The sequence below is a fragment of the Papaver somniferum genome, chromosome 5 (genome assembly GCF_003573695.1).
Source record: "Papaver somniferum cultivar HN1 chromosome 5, ASM357369v1, whole genome shotgun sequence".
Lineage (NCBI taxonomy): Eukaryota > Viridiplantae > Streptophyta > Magnoliopsida > Ranunculales > Papaveraceae > Papaver > Papaver somniferum.
The window spans coordinates 91,022,593-91,040,856 of record NC_039362.1 but is presented as its reverse complement, the minus strand read 5'-3'; the positions used below and the strand labels follow the sequence as shown (position 1 = coordinate 91,040,856).

Here is an 18,264-nt window from a genome sequence, read left to right as displayed (position 1 = left end):
TCGCACCGGTGCGGAAACCCTAACCCATACTCAATTCTGGTTCGTGACCGTGGGGAAGAAGGAGAGGAAGAGGAGTGTGCGTACCCTTTTAAAGTAAACCCTAATGGGTTTTTACCTATTCGGGTGCGAAAACCCATGAATTTAAAAGAATTTTTCATATTCTGTTAGATGTACAAAATCATACCAAATTAAGATCTCCAGACAAAATTTAATAATTGTCAAAAAAATATCAATATAATAAGATAATTAATCTTATTCTTAGCTAAACGAAGGAGTTTCAGAGCACAAGGGATATTGATATTTACAGGATTAGAAGTATGTAAAAAAAATGATCTTATAACACCAAAATCGGAGCCAGCTCAACAATATATGATGTTTTACCCTGATCAAGACAAATTACTAAGAACCTTCCTATGTCCAAAGTCAATTACCAATCAGGATCTCAGAAACTTGATAGATATATCACGTAACTTAGAATAAAAACACAAACAAACCTTTATTACTTCTTTCCCCATCTCAATATAAATACATGATGGGGTGATTCCAAGGTTTTGTTAACAAGAGGTTGGATGAGCAAAATGCTCACAAACTATTATGGCATAACAGTCTTCCGGTTATGTTTCTTCATCCCTATGGTGATCAAGAGATGATATTCCGTAACCATCTGGAGTAGTCAAAAATGTTGCAGACGTGTAAGTTTTCCTGACATGCCCAAGTTTTCCACACTGATAACAAGTTTTATTAGAGACTGGAAACTTGGTGGGCATCTCGTTTCTCAAGATTACTGCAATGTGTTCCAAGAACTTAAAAAAAAATCAAAAGCTAGAAGGAGATCTTTGTCCACAGACCCTCTTCTGTTGCATTCCTTAGAAAGACTGTTTAACAATATTTTAAGACGGCGTAGCTTATTACTTTTAACATGACGTTTCTTGTTTTTAACCTTTTCAGAGGATTCTGTATTTTTTCAGGTTGACTCTTTACAATCAATCAAGGTATCGAAAATCTTGAATGAATCGAGAGCATCATGTGAGACAGTAAGTCTTGAAGAAATTAAACTCTAAAGAATATTTAAGGAATTCTAATGTACTTCATTAGAGATATTGTCTCTGTCCATATAGTCAGAGAGCTTCGAACACAGACTTATCAGGTCTTAACGTGTTTGCCTGTTCTGATACTAATTAAAAACCAAAACACACCACCAACTTTTTCTTGGGCAACATGTATGGAAAAACTTAAATATAATTCTGAGAGTTCAACTTAATGAATCTCAATCAAGAAATTATATTCCGAGTTATATCTCACTCTCTCACAATCAGAAAGTTTACAGAGACAAGTCCGTGAACCTGATTTGCGGGTGAGATTACTTGGTGATTTCAAAAATCAATTTCCAAGTATCAATCAAGACGTATCCAACAAACAATGATGGATGTATCTACTTTGATTAATTAACGTACAACCTGTGATATTTCTATTATAAATATAAACAATATAATGCGGAAAAAGAAATAACACAGACACCGAGAGTTTTGTTAACGAGGAAATCAAAAATGCAGAAAAACCCTGGGACCTAGTCCAGATTGAACATCAAACGGTATTAAGCCGCTACAGACACTAGCCTACTACCAATTAACTTGGGTCTGGAATGTAGTTGAGACCAAATTAAACCCTCAAAGAAATTCAGTTACAGTCGCGCTCCTTACGCCTCTTGAATCCCAGGAGGACTTCGCGCAAATGATTCCCTTAGCTGACGTCTTTTACAGACTAAGAGTTGCTTCAATTCAACTGAAGACTTTAAACCAATCTTCCTCCCACAGATAAGCCTATATATGTGATTTCCTTTTTGATCGTATATCAAGGTAAGACTGGAAATCGATAGCAATAGACAAAGTCTAGCTAACCTCAAAATCCGTACTTATGCTACCCGAAGTGCAACCTATATTATTATTCACCTTACAAGTATTAAACTTATGGAATCAACAAAGTCTGAGACGAAAAGAACTTTGATGGTTTCTATCTATATTGATTGATGGACCAAGCTCAACAATCGATCAAGATCAGGATACCCGAACTATCAGATAAACAATAGCTGGACCTGGCTTCACGAATCATTTTGAAGTCTTTTTAGTCGTTAACCCTTATAAGAGTTTTAGGAAAAGGATGACTCTAGTTTACAAATATGACACACCAAGAAAGTAGTGTCGGGATTCAAAGATCCCAGTTTCTTGAGGTTCCCCTTTTATAGACATTCAAAGCATAGGTTGCTTTAGGTTTAAGCTAAGATAGTTTTGGAACCAAGCAACAATATCCACTGGATATATCTTTGAATATGATTAACATAACAAGATATACACTCTGGTTAGGATGAACCACCGAACCGTGTACAAAGACCACTCTCATGAATGGATAGTCGAAACCAGCCAACTGAACTATCATCTTGAGAATTTTCATATAATACTTGAGACTTAACTCGAGTCACAATTATGTGACCAAATATGTCTATGGTGTTTTTAGAGATTATTCAAGTGCTAATTATCTCGGAGAAATAATTTTATGTGAATATGAATTTAATTGACTTGGTAAGTAGGCGTCTAGGTACATAATAATTAACATGTTCGTGAACAGTTATGTCATGGTACGCATATTGTTTACCTTACTTAAGACATAACCTTGTTCTGGAGTTAACAGAACTTTTTCGGTATGCGTACTGGTATGGATACCATTAAAACATAACCGAGTTCCGAAGCCCACATAACTTTTATGGTATGCGTACCGATAAGGATACCAAATCGGTTCCGGGACCAACAGTTCTTTTCTAGTGTGCATATGGGTATGCTTACTAGTCTGGGTTCACGAGTTCACAGACTTTTTAAGGTGTGCATACTGGTATGCGTACCAAAAAGTTGTTGACGGCATATAGCTACTCCAATACGTGTACTTAGTACATGTATTACGGCTTCAAACCTTAACAGTTTTCCAATTTGTAAGACTAATATGTATACTTTCTCTATGAATGAGCTAGTATACCGCCAAAAACAAACAACATCAGATGAAATCTTAGCTTGAGCTCTATAACAACAACAAGATTATTCCATAGCTCTAAACTCAATACCTCCTATGCTACCAGGCGACTCCCCGGTAACTAATCATCTCCGAAGCACCAAAAGAATATCGAAAATCTCCGTGGGATGGTCTACCCGAACATAAGCTGGATAAAGATCAACACATATGTGGTTGCCAGGGGATACCCTGGTTTTGCAGGTGCAGGTTTCATTTGCAAGGATTCAGAGGCACGATCTGTGATGGCTGTGGCACAACCTCTAGGAATTACAACTACCTTAACAGCAGAAACATGGGCTCATCTTTTGGCTTCCAGAACCGCAACGGAAAGGCAATGTCCGAAAGTTCTATTCGATACAGATTCAGAAAACCTCCTCGGATTCATCACCTCACACTCTGCTCCTCCTTGGTAAATCTCGGGGATGGTCGATCAAATAAAAAATAGAATGAAACAGATTCTACAATCTGCAATCCAATATAATTATAGAGAAGGAAATCAGGTAGCAGATGGCATGGCCAATCATGCAGCAGATGGAAGTTAGATGGGAAATCTATTGACCAAAATTTGAGATCAGTCATTCCCAACTTTTTTTAGTCAAAGTAAAACAAAAGGGCCATTCACTATTTAAAGACAACATTTTATTATGGGTAAGCCTGTTTGAATAATGACCGTAACATCTTTCGGGCCGGTTTTACGACTTGAAAGCTCACTATGAAAACACGACCATAGAAGATCGTCATCTGTCTCACTCTTCACGCGCCGAATTAGGGTTTCGCAAGAAAAAAATTTCTGAGTTTGTTTCCTTTAGGTTTATAATCTCAGAGTTATTAGTATTTTGTTATTACATCAAGTTTGGGTATATCATCCATCAACAATGGCGGGAGGCAAAATGAGGAAAGAAAAACCGTCAAGAGCTGCAGGATCAAATAAACAATACCAAGGTGGAATATCATTTCACAAATCAAAAGGACAACATATATTGAAGAATCCATTGTTAGTTGATACTATAGTTCAGAAATCAGGAATCAAAAGTACTGATATTATTCTTGAAATTGGTCCTGGTACTGGAAATCTTACAAAGAAATTACTTGAAGCGGGTAAATCTGTTATTGCTGTTGAATTAGATCCTCGGATGGTTCTTGAATTAACACGTCGGTTTCAAGGAACTCCCTTTTCCAATCAATTGAAGATAAACCTATATTTTAATTTGGTTATTTTTGAGTATTTAGTAGCCGAAATTTTGTTACTTTAGTTAAATTCTAGAAGAGTAGGTATAACCCCTGCTGCTGCTGCCACTGTCAAAGTTTCTACCCAATTCTATGTGACAGTGAAGTAAATTCGAAGAAATTGTAGTTTCTTCTTGCTTAGGGACGCTAACTTTTTTGACTGAGAGTAATCTCTTTAGTCGAGGGTCTCATGTTCTTGGCTGAATGGTTTAAACATGTGTTTCTGTTTGATTATACATGGTTTAAACATGTGTTCCTGTTTGATTATACCGACGGGGCATGGTGAAAGCTTAACTAGTAGTTAGTGGGTGATTAACCCTTCTTTGAATTTCCATATCCATCCATCTTTGTTGACTCTGCAGTTCTATTTTGTGGACAATGATTTTTGTTGGGGTATCCTGTTTATTTATTTAGTCCACTTTTGTTCTGATCAATTCAACTAGTGCTCAAGATTCCTCACTTCTCACATTTTACAAGCTTATATAATGTCAAACAAAAAAGCTTATATGCAGAGACTATGCTTGGTTATCTCGGTTTTTTAATTTAATCTGACATTATTTGTATCTTCTTGCTTGCTTTCTGTCTTATCTGTATTATAGCGTTGTTAGCATATATACAAATGATATTTGAACCTCTTACTTTTGGTGGGTAAATTATTTGAAAGGTCGTGGGATGAGTTGGTGGAAGGATCAATGAAACTGAACTTATTTCTATTTGCGATTCTAATGTTTACGGGTTATACAAGGAGATGTGCTTAAGGTTGATTTGCCGTACTTGGATATTTGTGTTGCCAACATTCCTTATCAAATCTCTTCTCCTCTCACCTTTAAGTTACTCGCACATAGACCTGTTTTTAGGTGTGCTGTTATAATGTTTCAGAGAGAATTTGCCATGAGATTGGTAGCCCAGCCAGGTGACAATCTCTATTGTCGCCTTTCAGTTAACACTCAACTCTTATCCCGTATCTCCCATCTCCTCAAAGTAGGGAAAAACAATTTTCGGCCTCCCCCTAAAGTCGACTCTTCTGTGGTCAGAATTGAACCTAGAAAACCACTTCCTCCTGTAAATTTCAAGGAGTGGGATGGGTTAATCCGCCTTTGTTTTAACCGCAAGAATAAGACTCTGGGCTCAGTTTTCAGGCAGAAATCAGTACTCTCGTTGCTGGAGAAGAACTACAAAACACTCCAAGCACTGAAAGGATCATCTGAAGACATGGCAGGGGAAATGGATGTTTCAGCATTAGGTGATACTAGTGAAGATATGAGCATGGAAATTGACGATGGAAAAGATGATGAAATGGAGGTTGAAGAGGATGACGAGGCAGGGGGAGATGGATCTGATTTTAAGGCTAAAATTATTGGGATACTTAAGCAAGGAGATTTTGAGGAGAAGAGGTCTTCAAAGCTCACACAAGTGGATTTTTTGTACCTTCTTTCTTTGTTCAACAAAGCAGGCATTCACTTCTCTTAATTTATAGTTACCTGAGGTTTAATTGTTTTAGTTCACAATATATTGAGTTTCAACTGTTTTTGCCGGAGAGAATTGTATTCGGTTAGTGACCATACTAATATTGTTCTCTATTTATGTTTTTGTTTAATCAAATTTTGATCTTTGAGCTCTATGCTTTCTGTTGTCGATTTCTTTTTCATTCAATTAACCATGGCAGAACTAGAGGCATTGCAATACTCAGTACCTGATGATCTCATTAATCCATGACTGGAGTTCAAAGGTGTGTAATGGATGATTTCACTGTGGCAGAATGGACCTAATGGTATTCTGGCAGATCAAATGGGTCTTGGCAAGACAATTCAAACCATTTGATTTCTTGCTCATTTGAAAGGGAAGGGAATGCATGGACCTTACTTAGGAAATAGGAATAACTCCTCTTTACATCCTGTCAAATTGGGCAAGTGAGATATCTAGGTAAACTCAAAGCAAGTTTTTTTCCCCCTTCTTCTTTTAAGCGTTTGAGGTTGTAATACTTTATTTGTTTCCCTTTTGGATTTTTTCAGTTATCTTGTTATTAAATTGCAGAAACAAGTTTGTGCTCCATGTAGGTCTGGCTTTCAGAGACATGGAAAAATTAAATCTTGCTTTACTCACAAAGCTTGCTTGGAGGGTATGTACTAAAGAGGGTCAACTTTGGGTACAGATATTTGGGAGTAAATACTTCAAATACGAGAATATTCTTCATCAAAATATTGAAGCTAAGAACTGCTCATATATGTGGAATGGCATCACCAAAGGTCTGAAGATCATCCAAGATAATTATTTCATGGAAATTAATAATGGCAGGAAAACCAGAATCTGGAAGGACAGGTGGGTTCCAAGTTTGAATCATCCACCCATCCCAATGTATGATATGCACAGGTTCTATGAGACTGTGGATGAACTAATCATCTCAGATTCAGCAACATGGAATATACCTCTCCTAGATAGCTTGTTTGATACCATTACTTCCAAGAAAATTCAGGACATCTTCATTGACAACTCAAAAGAAGATATAATGATTTGGACTCCAGCAAAAGATGGTAAATTCACAGTTAAGAGTGCTTACAACCACCTCGCCAGAAGTACCAATGATACTCAAGTTAATGGTTCTCTTGTCCAGCCTGAAGTTTGGAAAGCCTTGTGGAGTTGCAGTGTTGCTCACAGAATTAAGCTTTTCTCGTGGAAATGCCTTCATGAATGCCATCCAACTAGATATAAACTTGCAGTACATAACCCTGATATGGAAACCCAATGTGGAATCTGTGGAAGAGAAGAGGAGACAATAGAACATTTACTTTTTGATTGTAGACATGCCAGGGCTGTCTGGAGGAACGTTAATATAGATATTGATGCAGTCAAAACTAATTGTGGCAGTCTTTCCGATTGGGTATTAAGCTGGTTTAATGGATGTAACTCAGCTCTGAATGAACAATTGTTATTCACATGTATGATTGGCGCCTGCATCATATGGAAAGATAGATGTGAAAAGATTTTTCAGGGAGTTAATCTAAACCCTATTTCCTCAGCTCACAGGATTCAATACCATTTAAGTTCTCATTTGCATGAAAATTTAAATAGTAGTCCGTACTGCGTTGATGATAATAAGTCTAATTGGTGCTCTCCTGTACAAGGCATAGCTAAATTTAATGTTGACACTTCCTTTGATCACAATACTAACCAGAATGGTACTGGTGTTGTTCTTCGTGACTATACAGGTAACTGCGACGGGATCAGAGGGAGTTTCAATTATGGAGTCCTAAATCCAGAGCAAGGAGAGTGTCTAGCGGCTCGTGAAGCGCTATCGTGGGCTAAAGAAATGAAGCTAGACGATATTCAAATTGAAGCTGACGCTCAAGTGGTGATAAAAGCTATTACTGAGGATCCATGGCTAGTGCATTGGGAAAACAAAAACTTAATCACAGAAATAAAGCATCCGAGTTCTTTTTTTAATTCCTGCAACTTTACCTTTGTTGGGAGAGAGGATAATCAAGTTGATAAATCTATCGCCAAAAATGTTAGAGCTTTAGTAGTTGATACGCATAAGTTTGATAATTTTGGGAAAGACATTTGTGATCTTTTAGCCCAAGATCAAAACAATATTTCTGGTTAATCAATAAATTCCTATTTATCAAAAAAAAAAAGTTTATGCTCCATGTCAAACTAGGAACTTAATACTAAATTACTGTTCAATGAAATGTGAGATAGTTGAAGAGTATCCAATAACCCGTAAATTCAGATGGCTCGTTTTACAATAGATTGCAGTGATAATTTTTTACTAGTGATGCGCAGACAAGGATGTGCGACTGGACAGAACAAGGGTTTTGTTATCCAGATACTAAGTGGTCTAGATATCAGTATTAATAGTAGGGTTTTGCTCTTTGCTCACCACCGGAGCTGCTTCTTCAATAGGGGGAAGCTTTTTAAGATTCTAGCTTCTTCAGATATTTGTAACGATACAAAGGTTTCCTCCAGATAAAATCTTATTTTGTTATATTCTTTTCAGTTTTTTTTTCTTTTTGGTCCATCAACAAATTTCAATTCATTCAAATCAAAAAAGTGATTACATGTTCGCTTACAAGATTAACAAAAACATCAAAATACATAAAAAAATATCAAGATAATCAAAACCCTAATACAAATAAGGATATCAACTACAAGTAGATCGCGAAGAGAAAGAGAAATAAACCGCAGAGATACCCAATTTTTGATTATGCATAAAGGAGAGATGATGGTATATTCCAGAATTAATTCCGACCATTTTATTTGATTGTATTCTTCTTTGAAAAGAGATGCTCCTAGAAGGAAGGAGTATTTTTCCGATAAACTTGTAGATCGAATCTGTTAGAGCATAGCTAGGTTGAACCCACCAAGCGTTGGTATGTCAAGTTTGGTTGTCATATTTTAGTGAAGCAAAACTCATTTAAAGAGATGCTTGATTATATGCTAGAGTCAACTTCGTATAGGTTAGATAGAAAGTTACTAGGATATGAGACTTACAAGTATTACGCGAAGACTTGAAGAATGTGAAGAAGTAAAGAGCTACAACGACGGCATCATCCTTCCTCTTGAGGTTAGTAATATTTGACTTGAACTGTTTTATTACTAACGTATCTTTCAAGTCGTGCATATTGAAAACATAACTGCGAAGCTGTGAATATTATACTCTAGTTAGACATAGTATTAAGGAATTACAATATGAAGTATAACGTCTATCTTTTGAACTTCGTATATAAGACATCGACATAATCGTATGAATGCTATTATGATTATGTCTGGGTATGGGTGAAGATTTCGTCCTAGGAAACAATGTTTTACATTCGTTTAAAGGAATTAAATTCATAAACTTGTGTTGTGAATCGAAAGGGAAACCGCTAGGCTTATTGGTATTGTCATTCATTGCAAATCTTTTGAATTACCGATATGTATGTTTAGTATAACCGCTCATAACTTGTTTATGTATCTTGGTAAAACTATTCACAAGGCCTGACTTTTGTATTGTTATGACTTTTATTAGTGAAACCGATCTTTTATATTGGTGGATCGATCCTAGTAAGAGGTGTGACCGATCACAAGAGGGAGTGTAATCGATCCTTGTAAGTGGTTTAACAAGTTTTAGTAAGTTGGTGTAACTGATCCTATAACTTGGTCAATCGATCACAAGTTTTACCATAAGAAGTGGTAACCGATCCTAGTACTTAGTTAGCCATTTTATGGTAACTAGTGTAACCGATCCTAGTACCCACTTGGAGGTAGAACCGTGAAACCCATTAATGGTTATTTGATAGGATAATCAATCACATAATTCTTGGAAGTCAGATGAACCAATTCTAAACTTGTTTGGAAGTGTGGCAAATCGGTTCCAAGATTGTAAATATGAAAAAGGATTTACGAAGTAAAGATGTCGACATACTTTGAACATGTGCAGTAACTCTTATCTTTTATTGTTCAAATATATTCCTTAATAGCTAAAGGAGAATCCCAGATCGAAATAAATTGAGAATCTTTTAATTAAGGTTTTTAGTTTTATATGCTTTTAATTTCCAGCAATTAAAAGGCATATCTTTAGAAAATAAAAATTAGTAATGTGTATTTACTAGTTGGAGATTTTCTACTGAGATTTCAGTCAATATTTGGACAAAGCATTTCCAGGAATTATGAAAACCATTTTTTCCCTTATTGGATATCTTTGAGAATATTCGGGTTTGGAAATTCCTTGGTGTCCAAACTTCCTTGTCTATAAATACTAAAGTTAGCATTTCAAGCAAACTAATCCTCAGAGCCAGCAAAATTACCTAGTTGTGTTGTTACTGGTGGAGCCGTCTATTCGGAGAGGAAAGTACCATAATTAGGTGAAATCTCTTACGGCCGCTCGTTTTAAAGACTTCTTTGGGATTGGGAAGCTCTACGAGTACCGTTGGTGGGAAACTAGATAATTGCAGTTTATTATTAGTTTTCGATTGATTTGATTGACTAACTGTTGTTGAACTTTGATTGCATCTAGTTTGTTTATGCTTGAGAATCTTCTCTTCTTATATAAGATTCACTCAAACTAGATCGATGTGTCGACGGGGATCTTTAGAACTGTTTGTAGAGCTAAAGACGTCTTGTGATAATCCATTGTTAACAGACTTCGTTCTGTGTGTGATTGATCACAAGAGATTCAAGTTGATTGTGTGCAGGTGTTTATTGAAGATCAAAGAAGATTTGAAGACAAAGAAGATATTTGGGTTCATAATATTTGGTGAACACAAAACTTGTTTCGGATGGAAAGGGATCCAACTATAATGGGTTTATCTTTGTGATAGATTGGATCGATTAATTGAGTAGATCGGCATCAATACAATTCTTTGTGATTCAAAGTATTGGTTGCATAGTCTTAACAATTACTTTGTTAGTTGTTGAAAAGATAGATATATGGACCTGACAAAGGAGTTTATTGGGATAAACGGAAGAGCCTTTTTGTTTGGAATACGAACCAAACTTATTGCAAGTTGGAGGCTCAGGGATACTGCGGGAACTAGGTGAACTATAGGTTTAGTTTTTTGGTCTCAACTATATGAAGTTGGTTTTATTTTGTATAGCGGCTTAATTCTGAGAGTATTCAGTTATGAACTAGGTCCCGGGGTTTTTCTGCATTTGTGGTTTCTTCGTTAACAAAATCTTGATGTGTAATTGTTAGAGCATATCTCGGTCGACCTCGCATGCGTTGCTATATCAAGCATGTTTGTCAATGTTAGTGATCAAAACTATGAGTCTTGATTTCTATTCTATTATATCTAAGTCTCGGACTAGGATAGAAAAGTGTAGTTGAGCTCAAGGACTTCATGGCGATTCATCATACAACGACGAAGATCTACTCAAGGAACCGTGGAACTTCATCAACAAAAAGGTATGTGGAGACTTGAACTTATCTATCACTCAAAATTATATCTCTTTTATCTCCTACTTCTTATGAGACAAAAAGTCGTATGTTATATAGACTGGATCATACACAGTTGACATTTCGAGCTGAGTATTCACTACTTATCTTTTTCTCGAAATCGAGTGTTGGTAAAGCGTTTCGCTTTGATCAAATTTATCTTCACCTAGTGACGAAAGTCATGAAAAGTTTCAATTACTTTGAGAATTGCTCTGACGTGAAATGGTCTGTGAATAACGGCTATATAACGTCCTATGAGAATGTCTCAATGATTGGAATGAGAGTTTAGATTACATAACCATGTATTTCTTAATCCTAAGTTTTCGAACTTTGTTGATTGAGAGAAACCGGAGGAATTGGCTTTGCCAAGTCCGCGAACTGACGGAAGTTCTCTTGCCGAGAATTTTTGTGGGGATTTTCTAAAAACTCGTTTGCGTGTTTAGTCCGCGAACTGGCGGAAGTCTCTTTGCCGAGATTTTCTGCTGAGTTTGGAAAATTCTGTCGGTTGCCTTAAGTCCGCGAACTTGTTTGTGAGCTTAAGTGGTTATGATCTAAAGATGTGCTCTGAACATGAAACTTAAATTACTAAGGAATGATTTATGCAAACCGTGGCTATAAAGTTCATGAGCCAATTCATCGAATTGAATCATCTTTGTTTCAATTGTGTCTTGTGCAGTTACATAAGATCTCATAGCAATTGAACAACTCTCTAACTAGTTCATTTGAGTCAATTGAACTAGTTATGGTGAAGAAGAACTAGGTTAATATGAATTGCTTATATGGTTAACCTTTTGAGTTACTATGTTGAACCAACATATACGTACACGTTTGGGCATGGTTTTCACAAACACAGTAAACGTCTACCCAAGTGTGTGTGACAAGCTAAGTTTTCGATCTAACGGTTGAGAAATATTAACTTGAATCTAAATCAGGTTTTCATCTAACGGTGAATATGGATTGTTTTGTAACTAAGGAAAAATCCTGATTTGAAGGCTATATAAAGGAGACATCTAGCATTGTGCAAAACTAATCCCCACACGTTTGTGTGATACTAGTGCGCTCGCTAGAGTCGATTCTTCTTTAACCTTTGGTTTTCTTCTCTAAAACCAGGTTAACGACTTAAAGACTTCATTGGGATTGTGAAGCCAGACCGATACTACTTTTATCGTAGTTGTGTGATCTGATCTTGCATCTTCTATCGTACGAGTACAATCTATTTATTGACTTGAGATCATGAGAGTTCTCCGAAAGGCAAGATAAAGAAGTCACAAACATCTTCGTCTCACTGTTTGTGATTCCTCGACAAACCGCTTGTGTAGTCAAGAAGGATTGTTGAGAGGTGATTGATTAATCTAGGCTGTTCTTCGGGAATATAAGACCGGATTATCAATTGGTTCATGTTACCTTGATTTTATATCTTAAGACGGAACAAAAACCTAGGGTTTTTCTGTGGGAGACAGATTTATCCTTTGATAGACTTTTCTGTGTGAGACAGATTTGTTTATTATCAAGTCTGCGATTTCGGGTTGCAGCAACTCTTAGTTGTGGGTGAGATCAGCTAAGGGAATCAAGTGCGCAGTATCCTGCTGGGATCAGAGGCGTAGGAGTACAACTGTACCTTGAATTAGTGGGAGACTGATTGGGGTTCAACTATAGTCCAGTCCGAAGTTAGCTTGTAGTAGGCTAGTGTCTGTAGCGGCTTAATACAGTGTGTATTCAATCTGGACTAGGTCCCGGGGTTTTTCTGCATTTGCGGTTTCCTCGTTAACAAAACTTCTGGTGTCTGTGTTATTTCTTTTCCGCATTATATTTTATATAATTGAAATAATACAGGTTGTGCGTTAAGATCATCAATTGGAAATCCAACCTTTGGTTGTTGATTGATATTGATTGATCCTTGGATATTGGTCTTTGGTACTGTCCAAGTTATTCCTTGTGTTTGATTAAAGACTCACTATTGTTTTAGCTTGAGTAAATCAAAACAAGTGAGAGATATTGACTCCTTGAGATACTTTAATCTAGATTGAGTCTGACTGTCTAGTTGATTCTCTAGCAAAGTATTTCGGAGTTTGTCTATACAGATTGCTAATCAAATTATTGGGTGGTATTGTTAGACCCCCGCTTTTTCAATTGGTATCAGAGCAGGCAAACACGTTAAAGACATCATCAGTCTGTCTTTGTAGCGATTTGACTCTATGGACAAGAGTACTATCTCTGACAACGCAAAATCAGTACAGGGTTGCTCAAATAAGTTTCAAAGATATGAAACCACTGAGGAAAACTCCTTCACGTCTCCTCTAGATGAATCTACATTCAACTGGAGAAAATCTCTTGATGAACAGTTGGATGATCTCTCGGATGATAGTGATTCAGAAGAAGGACAGAATCTTGATGAGGAAGTTTCTCAATACATCAAGTTGTTTAATCGTGCATTGAAAGAAACAAGGACAACTGCTTGCTTGAGAAAGTACATGGGTCCTCTCTGTCAAGAAAACAGAAAGTTGAGAAAACTCTTCAAAGGTTGTGATGGTGGATACAAACTGTTACAATTTACCGTTAAAGATCATGAAGAAGAGGTTCGCTCAAAAAAATCTGAATGTGATAATCTTCTTCGTAACCTTTGTATGTTAAAAGAGAGACTTGCCGAAACTGAAGCAAGATGTGAATCTCAACAGAAATGTTTCAATGACAAAGAACGCAGTCTTCTTACCAAAGAGAAATCCTTGGAAACCAAACTCACTCCTGCTCTTAATAAGGTAAAATCACTGGAAGAGAATCTAAATAGGTTCGGTTCTAGCTCCACAAAACTGTCTTCTATGCTGGGAGCCTATAAAGAACATCATGATAAACGTAGTCTCGGATATAAAGGAATAGACGCTCATAACAGTGGTAAGATTAAGTTTGTTAAAGCTGTTAATAATTCTCCATGTGAAGAACCTGTGTCAGCTTGCAAAAACAAGGATTCTACTTCTTCACCTGCTCAAAAGAGAACTACTTAACGTAAGTCCTTCAACTATTATTACTGCGGAAACAAAGGAAACTCTAAGCGAAGGTGTCGTCTTCGGATAAGGAATGAAAAACTTCACAACATTCTTACTTGGATGTATAAAGAAGTTGTTAAACCTATATCACAGATTGGAATCAACCTTGCTTGGCCTCAAGGGGTATATTGTGATAAGGCTTTTCCTAATTATGTTTTCAAACCGAAGGATGCCTACAACGGTGGAAGGAAAACAACAAAAGTGTGACAGGTGCTGTAAATCAGTCTGGAAAGAGAAAAAGGAACAGGAGAAAGAAAAACGAGTTAAGTTCCTCTAATCTTCTCAAAAAGGACTGTGAATTCAAGTCTTCCAACTCAGATTTTCTACACGTCAACAATAGGGTGTCTGATCTGAAGATCTGTATAACCAAACTAAGACGGAATATCAAGAAAACATGGAATGTTGTTAACATAGGTACTTCTAAATCTTCTCTTGATAATGCTTCTTCAACTATACCAGGTAGCTTGATAAATACCGATGAAAAGGAAAAACAAGAAGTAAATAATGATGAGCAAGATGCTCATCTTATTACACCCTCACATGTTCATATTGCATCTCTTTTAATTATGTTTAGTTAAAAAGGGATGCTCATGATTCTCAGGATTTTCATCGTGAGAAAGCTGTAAGGATTGTACTGCATTCGATGTTACTTTATTCCGTTTGCTCCTCAACATCTATTTCTTTTTACGTTTTGGGCTTCTTTGGTCTATCTTAGGCCCGTTTCTCCAGTTCACGCACCAACCCTCACGAACGACATGTTTCCTAGGGTTTGACGGAATTCCTTATATATATAATGTGTTCCAGAAGTCAAAAAGATTTTCTAAAAGTCTTTTTGGTGCACAATGGAGGGAAGCAACAAGGTTGATGATGTTGAGCTTTGCCCTATTGATATCTCGTGCTTTCATGATCTTGATCATGAAAACAAAGACAAACTACCAGTTCAGATTTCTTCACAACTGGTAGGAAATATTCTTGGAGACTTTAAGGTCGTTCGAGAACAACTTAGTATTGCAACAAGGAACCTTGATTACCTAAAATGCGAACTAAGAAAGGCAACTGAGGAACTCATTCTTGTTTAATCCCTGGTTTCAGAAAGGATTGAGTTTTTCGTCTGATCTTGGTTCTAGTCTGTTGCCTAGTATGTCTTCTTTTTGGTTTAGTTGGAAGAATAACTAGCGTTTTGAATAGCGAAGATTGTGACTACACGTAACTATTTTTGTTTTCATCTTCTTATGTTTATTGTTTAGGTTTATTGGTTTTTAAATTCTAAAAATATTTGGAGGATGATATTATTGCAGTATTAATCTGTTTTGAAGTAATTCAATATTTTTATGGGATATGTATTGTTTGCATCCATGAACTTGAAGGTCCCATATTGTGTCAGAAGTAAAGTCGTTCATAAATTGATATTCTTACTGATGAAATGACGAATGAACTTTTGACAATTACAAAAGTTATGCCTATCCAGTCATTTATTTGATGGAAAATAGGATGAAATCTTTTGTTTGACAAGGATAAAGTCTATTATATCGTTATGCAAATAGTGATGGAAAATAGAATAGATCCTTGTATGTTATCCACGGTATTGATCTTCATTGATCCATTTTGTTATGTTTTACCGTGAAGACTCCATTGTGTATCTTATGTCACTACAAGAAAATACCTCATCAACGACGAAATTCCGAGCGACATATACAGTTTGGTCGCCAAAAATAATTAACATCGACAACTTAAATTTTGGTCGCAGGAAAAATACTTTTGCGACCTAACGGAAATAATGTAGCTAAACGGTTTTAAAATGGTCGCTAAATTTTTAAATTGGCGACCACAAATGATGTTGTAGCTAAATTTTTTAAAAAAAGGACCAAAATTGATGTCGACGGCAAAATTTTAATTTTGCGACAATTTTAATTATCACCAAACATTCTTTTAATGTAACTACAAACTAATCTATGTTATTACGTGGTGGACCACTGATAGACGTGCATGAGTTGGTTATTGAGGGGAATTTCATCCATAAATCTTTCTAACTGCTGCCTAATCCTACGGTCTATGACTGTTTCTTTCTATATAGAAAGCCCTAGTTTTTTTGTTTTCGTTCTTAAGTGACTGCTCTGTGTTTTTTTATCATATCTCCTCTCTCAATTTTTAAGCAAACTTCAGTTTCTTTTTTAATTAATTGCCTCGGCTGATCTAGTAAATTAGTTTCCTTCTCATTTTTTAATTCATAATTTTATCATAGAATAAATTAAGAGATATACGAGGGACGAAAGAGGATCCGATGAAGATATGGGTTCAAAGATATTGTTTTACATGTTTTATCAATGGTGTGTGATTATATATGCATGTTTGTCTTACAGAATAATATTTTTGCTTTCAATGATCTCTTTTTTTTCTTAACGATATAATAAGTTAGTATAGCATAATTCATTTGTGTTTGGTTTTGTAATAATTGCAGAACAAGAAAAAAAACCTCTAAGATGCTATCGGAACAAGACGAATCTTAAAAATTTACCATGCGATTGGAACATTAGTGGGTGACTAATCTCATCAGATTGCTCTGATATTTTGAAGGTTGGGGGATCGGAGATTGCAGATTGGAATTAAACAGAATTGAAGGTTGAAGATTGGAATTGAACATCCATTTATTTACTTTTGTATTTTGAGTCTATTGGAGCACCATTAGCATTTTTCTATTTTTTTTCCATTAAAAATGTATACAAATTAAAGAATTGACTGTGTTAATCTTTTGCTCATGCTAAAATTTTGTTACAATTCGCCGATAATGTCATCATATATGGAAAACAAGATTCATCTAATAAACTCGTGCGCTTCATTCCACTTCATCTTCTTAATGTTCACATTTTTAATTTTTATAGCTATCCAATACAAATAAAATAAAATTAACTTTGGGTCAAAAATTACTCATGAAACAAAGGTGTATACAATCTTTTGTGTTTGCAAAATGGAGGTTTAGGCTGCGAAAAATGGTGTCGCCGACTCTAATTATATTTTCATGGACAAGTATATTTGGCCGCTAAATTATTCACTCGACAAAAACACATTGTCGCTAATAGTTCTTATTTGCTGCAATATATATTTTGGTCGGTGAATGTTTTTGATTACCGACCAAAGTTTACTTTGGTCGCTACTTCATATTTACCGACAAAATAAAGTTTTACGTCGCCAGTACCATTCAGCGACTAGCAATTCTCGACAATTTGGGAGACCAAAGTATTTCGTCGGTAAAATGAATTAGCGACGAACGAAGAACATTCTGCGACAATTGCTTTGTCGCTAATTGGCAATTTTCTTGTAGTGTGTTGAGCACCTTACAACTATGTCGATTAATATTGGCTTTGTTGGTTGTTCCATGAGATGCTATATGTTGAGCATTCTTGAACTAAATTAATCATCTTGATTGGTTATTTAGTTATTTGCTCCGAAAGTCTTCTTTTATCGAGCAAAATCTCTTGACAATTAAATTGATTGCTTCGGTGATTAGTTTGGTTGTGTATTCCAATTAGATTAATTATAGGTTCTCTTGTAATTAATCTAGTTGAGTTTTTCATATATTCCACAAGTTCTTGTGTTGAGTATATGAACGGCTATGCTAATCATGTTCTATTGGTTGATGTAGTCGTATATTCCATAAGGTTTTCCTTATGTTGAGTATTTGAACGATTAAGGTAGTCATCTCCGAGTGGTTATCTTAATCGTAGCTCCGTAAGTTTACTTATGTTGAGCACAATCAATTAAATTGATCACTTTTGTGGTTTGATTTAGTTGCGTATTCCGATTAAATTAATCATGGGTTTACTTGTGATTAATTTGGTTGAGTTTTGGATATAGGAAATCATTTCCATGGTTTTTCGTGTCCAATTAAAAAATCCTTCTTTTCTTTCGAAATTAAGGTCGCTCTTGTTGTTCCTTCGGGAATGACATCAAATGGGGGAGAGTTCTTTTGAACTTGTGCTTAATGGTAATATCTTGCGGGGTGTGCGGCTGTGGAATTTTACAGGGGTTATC

At 36.0% G+C, this 18,264-nt stretch overlaps 2 protein-coding genes across 2 annotated transcripts; both read left to right on the top strand.

Annotated features, from left to right (window-relative positions):
• The first annotated feature begins 3,767 nt into the window (after nucleotides 1-3,767).
• Nucleotides 3,768-6,049, top strand: LOC113282192 (ribosomal RNA small subunit methyltransferase-like). Its single transcript, XM_026531158.1, has 2 exons — nucleotides 3,768-4,239; nucleotides 5,012-6,049. The coding sequence occupies exons 1-2, from the start codon at nucleotides 3,933-3,935 to the stop codon at nucleotides 5,752-5,754; spliced, it is 1,050 nt and encodes a 349-aa protein (XP_026386943.1). The 5' UTR covers nucleotides 3,768-3,932; the 3' UTR covers nucleotides 5,755-6,049.
• Nucleotides 6,050-6,358: 309 nt separating this feature from the next.
• LOC113279300 lies at nucleotides 6,359-7,885 on the top strand. The gene has a single exon (XM_026528000.1). The coding sequence runs from the start codon at nucleotides 6,359-6,361 to the stop codon at nucleotides 7,883-7,885; it is 1,527 nt and encodes a 508-aa protein (XP_026383785.1).
• Nucleotides 7,886-18,264: the final 10,379 nt, after the last annotated feature.

What these genes read in the sequence shown, in the direction of transcription:
- LOC113282192 (XM_026531158.1), top strand. Translation starts at nt 3,933, where the DNA reads ATGGCGGGAGGCAAAATGAGGAAAGAAAAACCGTCAAGAGCTGCAGGA. An exon ending in AGGAACTCCCTTTTCCAATC is followed by an intron (nt 4,240 to 5,011) that starts AATTGAAGATAA and finishes TGCGATTCTAAT; the next exon opens with GTTTACGGGTTATACAAGGA.
- LOC113279300 (XM_026528000.1), top strand. Translation starts at nt 6,359, where the DNA reads ATGGAAAAATTAAATCTTGCTTTACTCACAAAGCTTGCTTGGAGGGTA.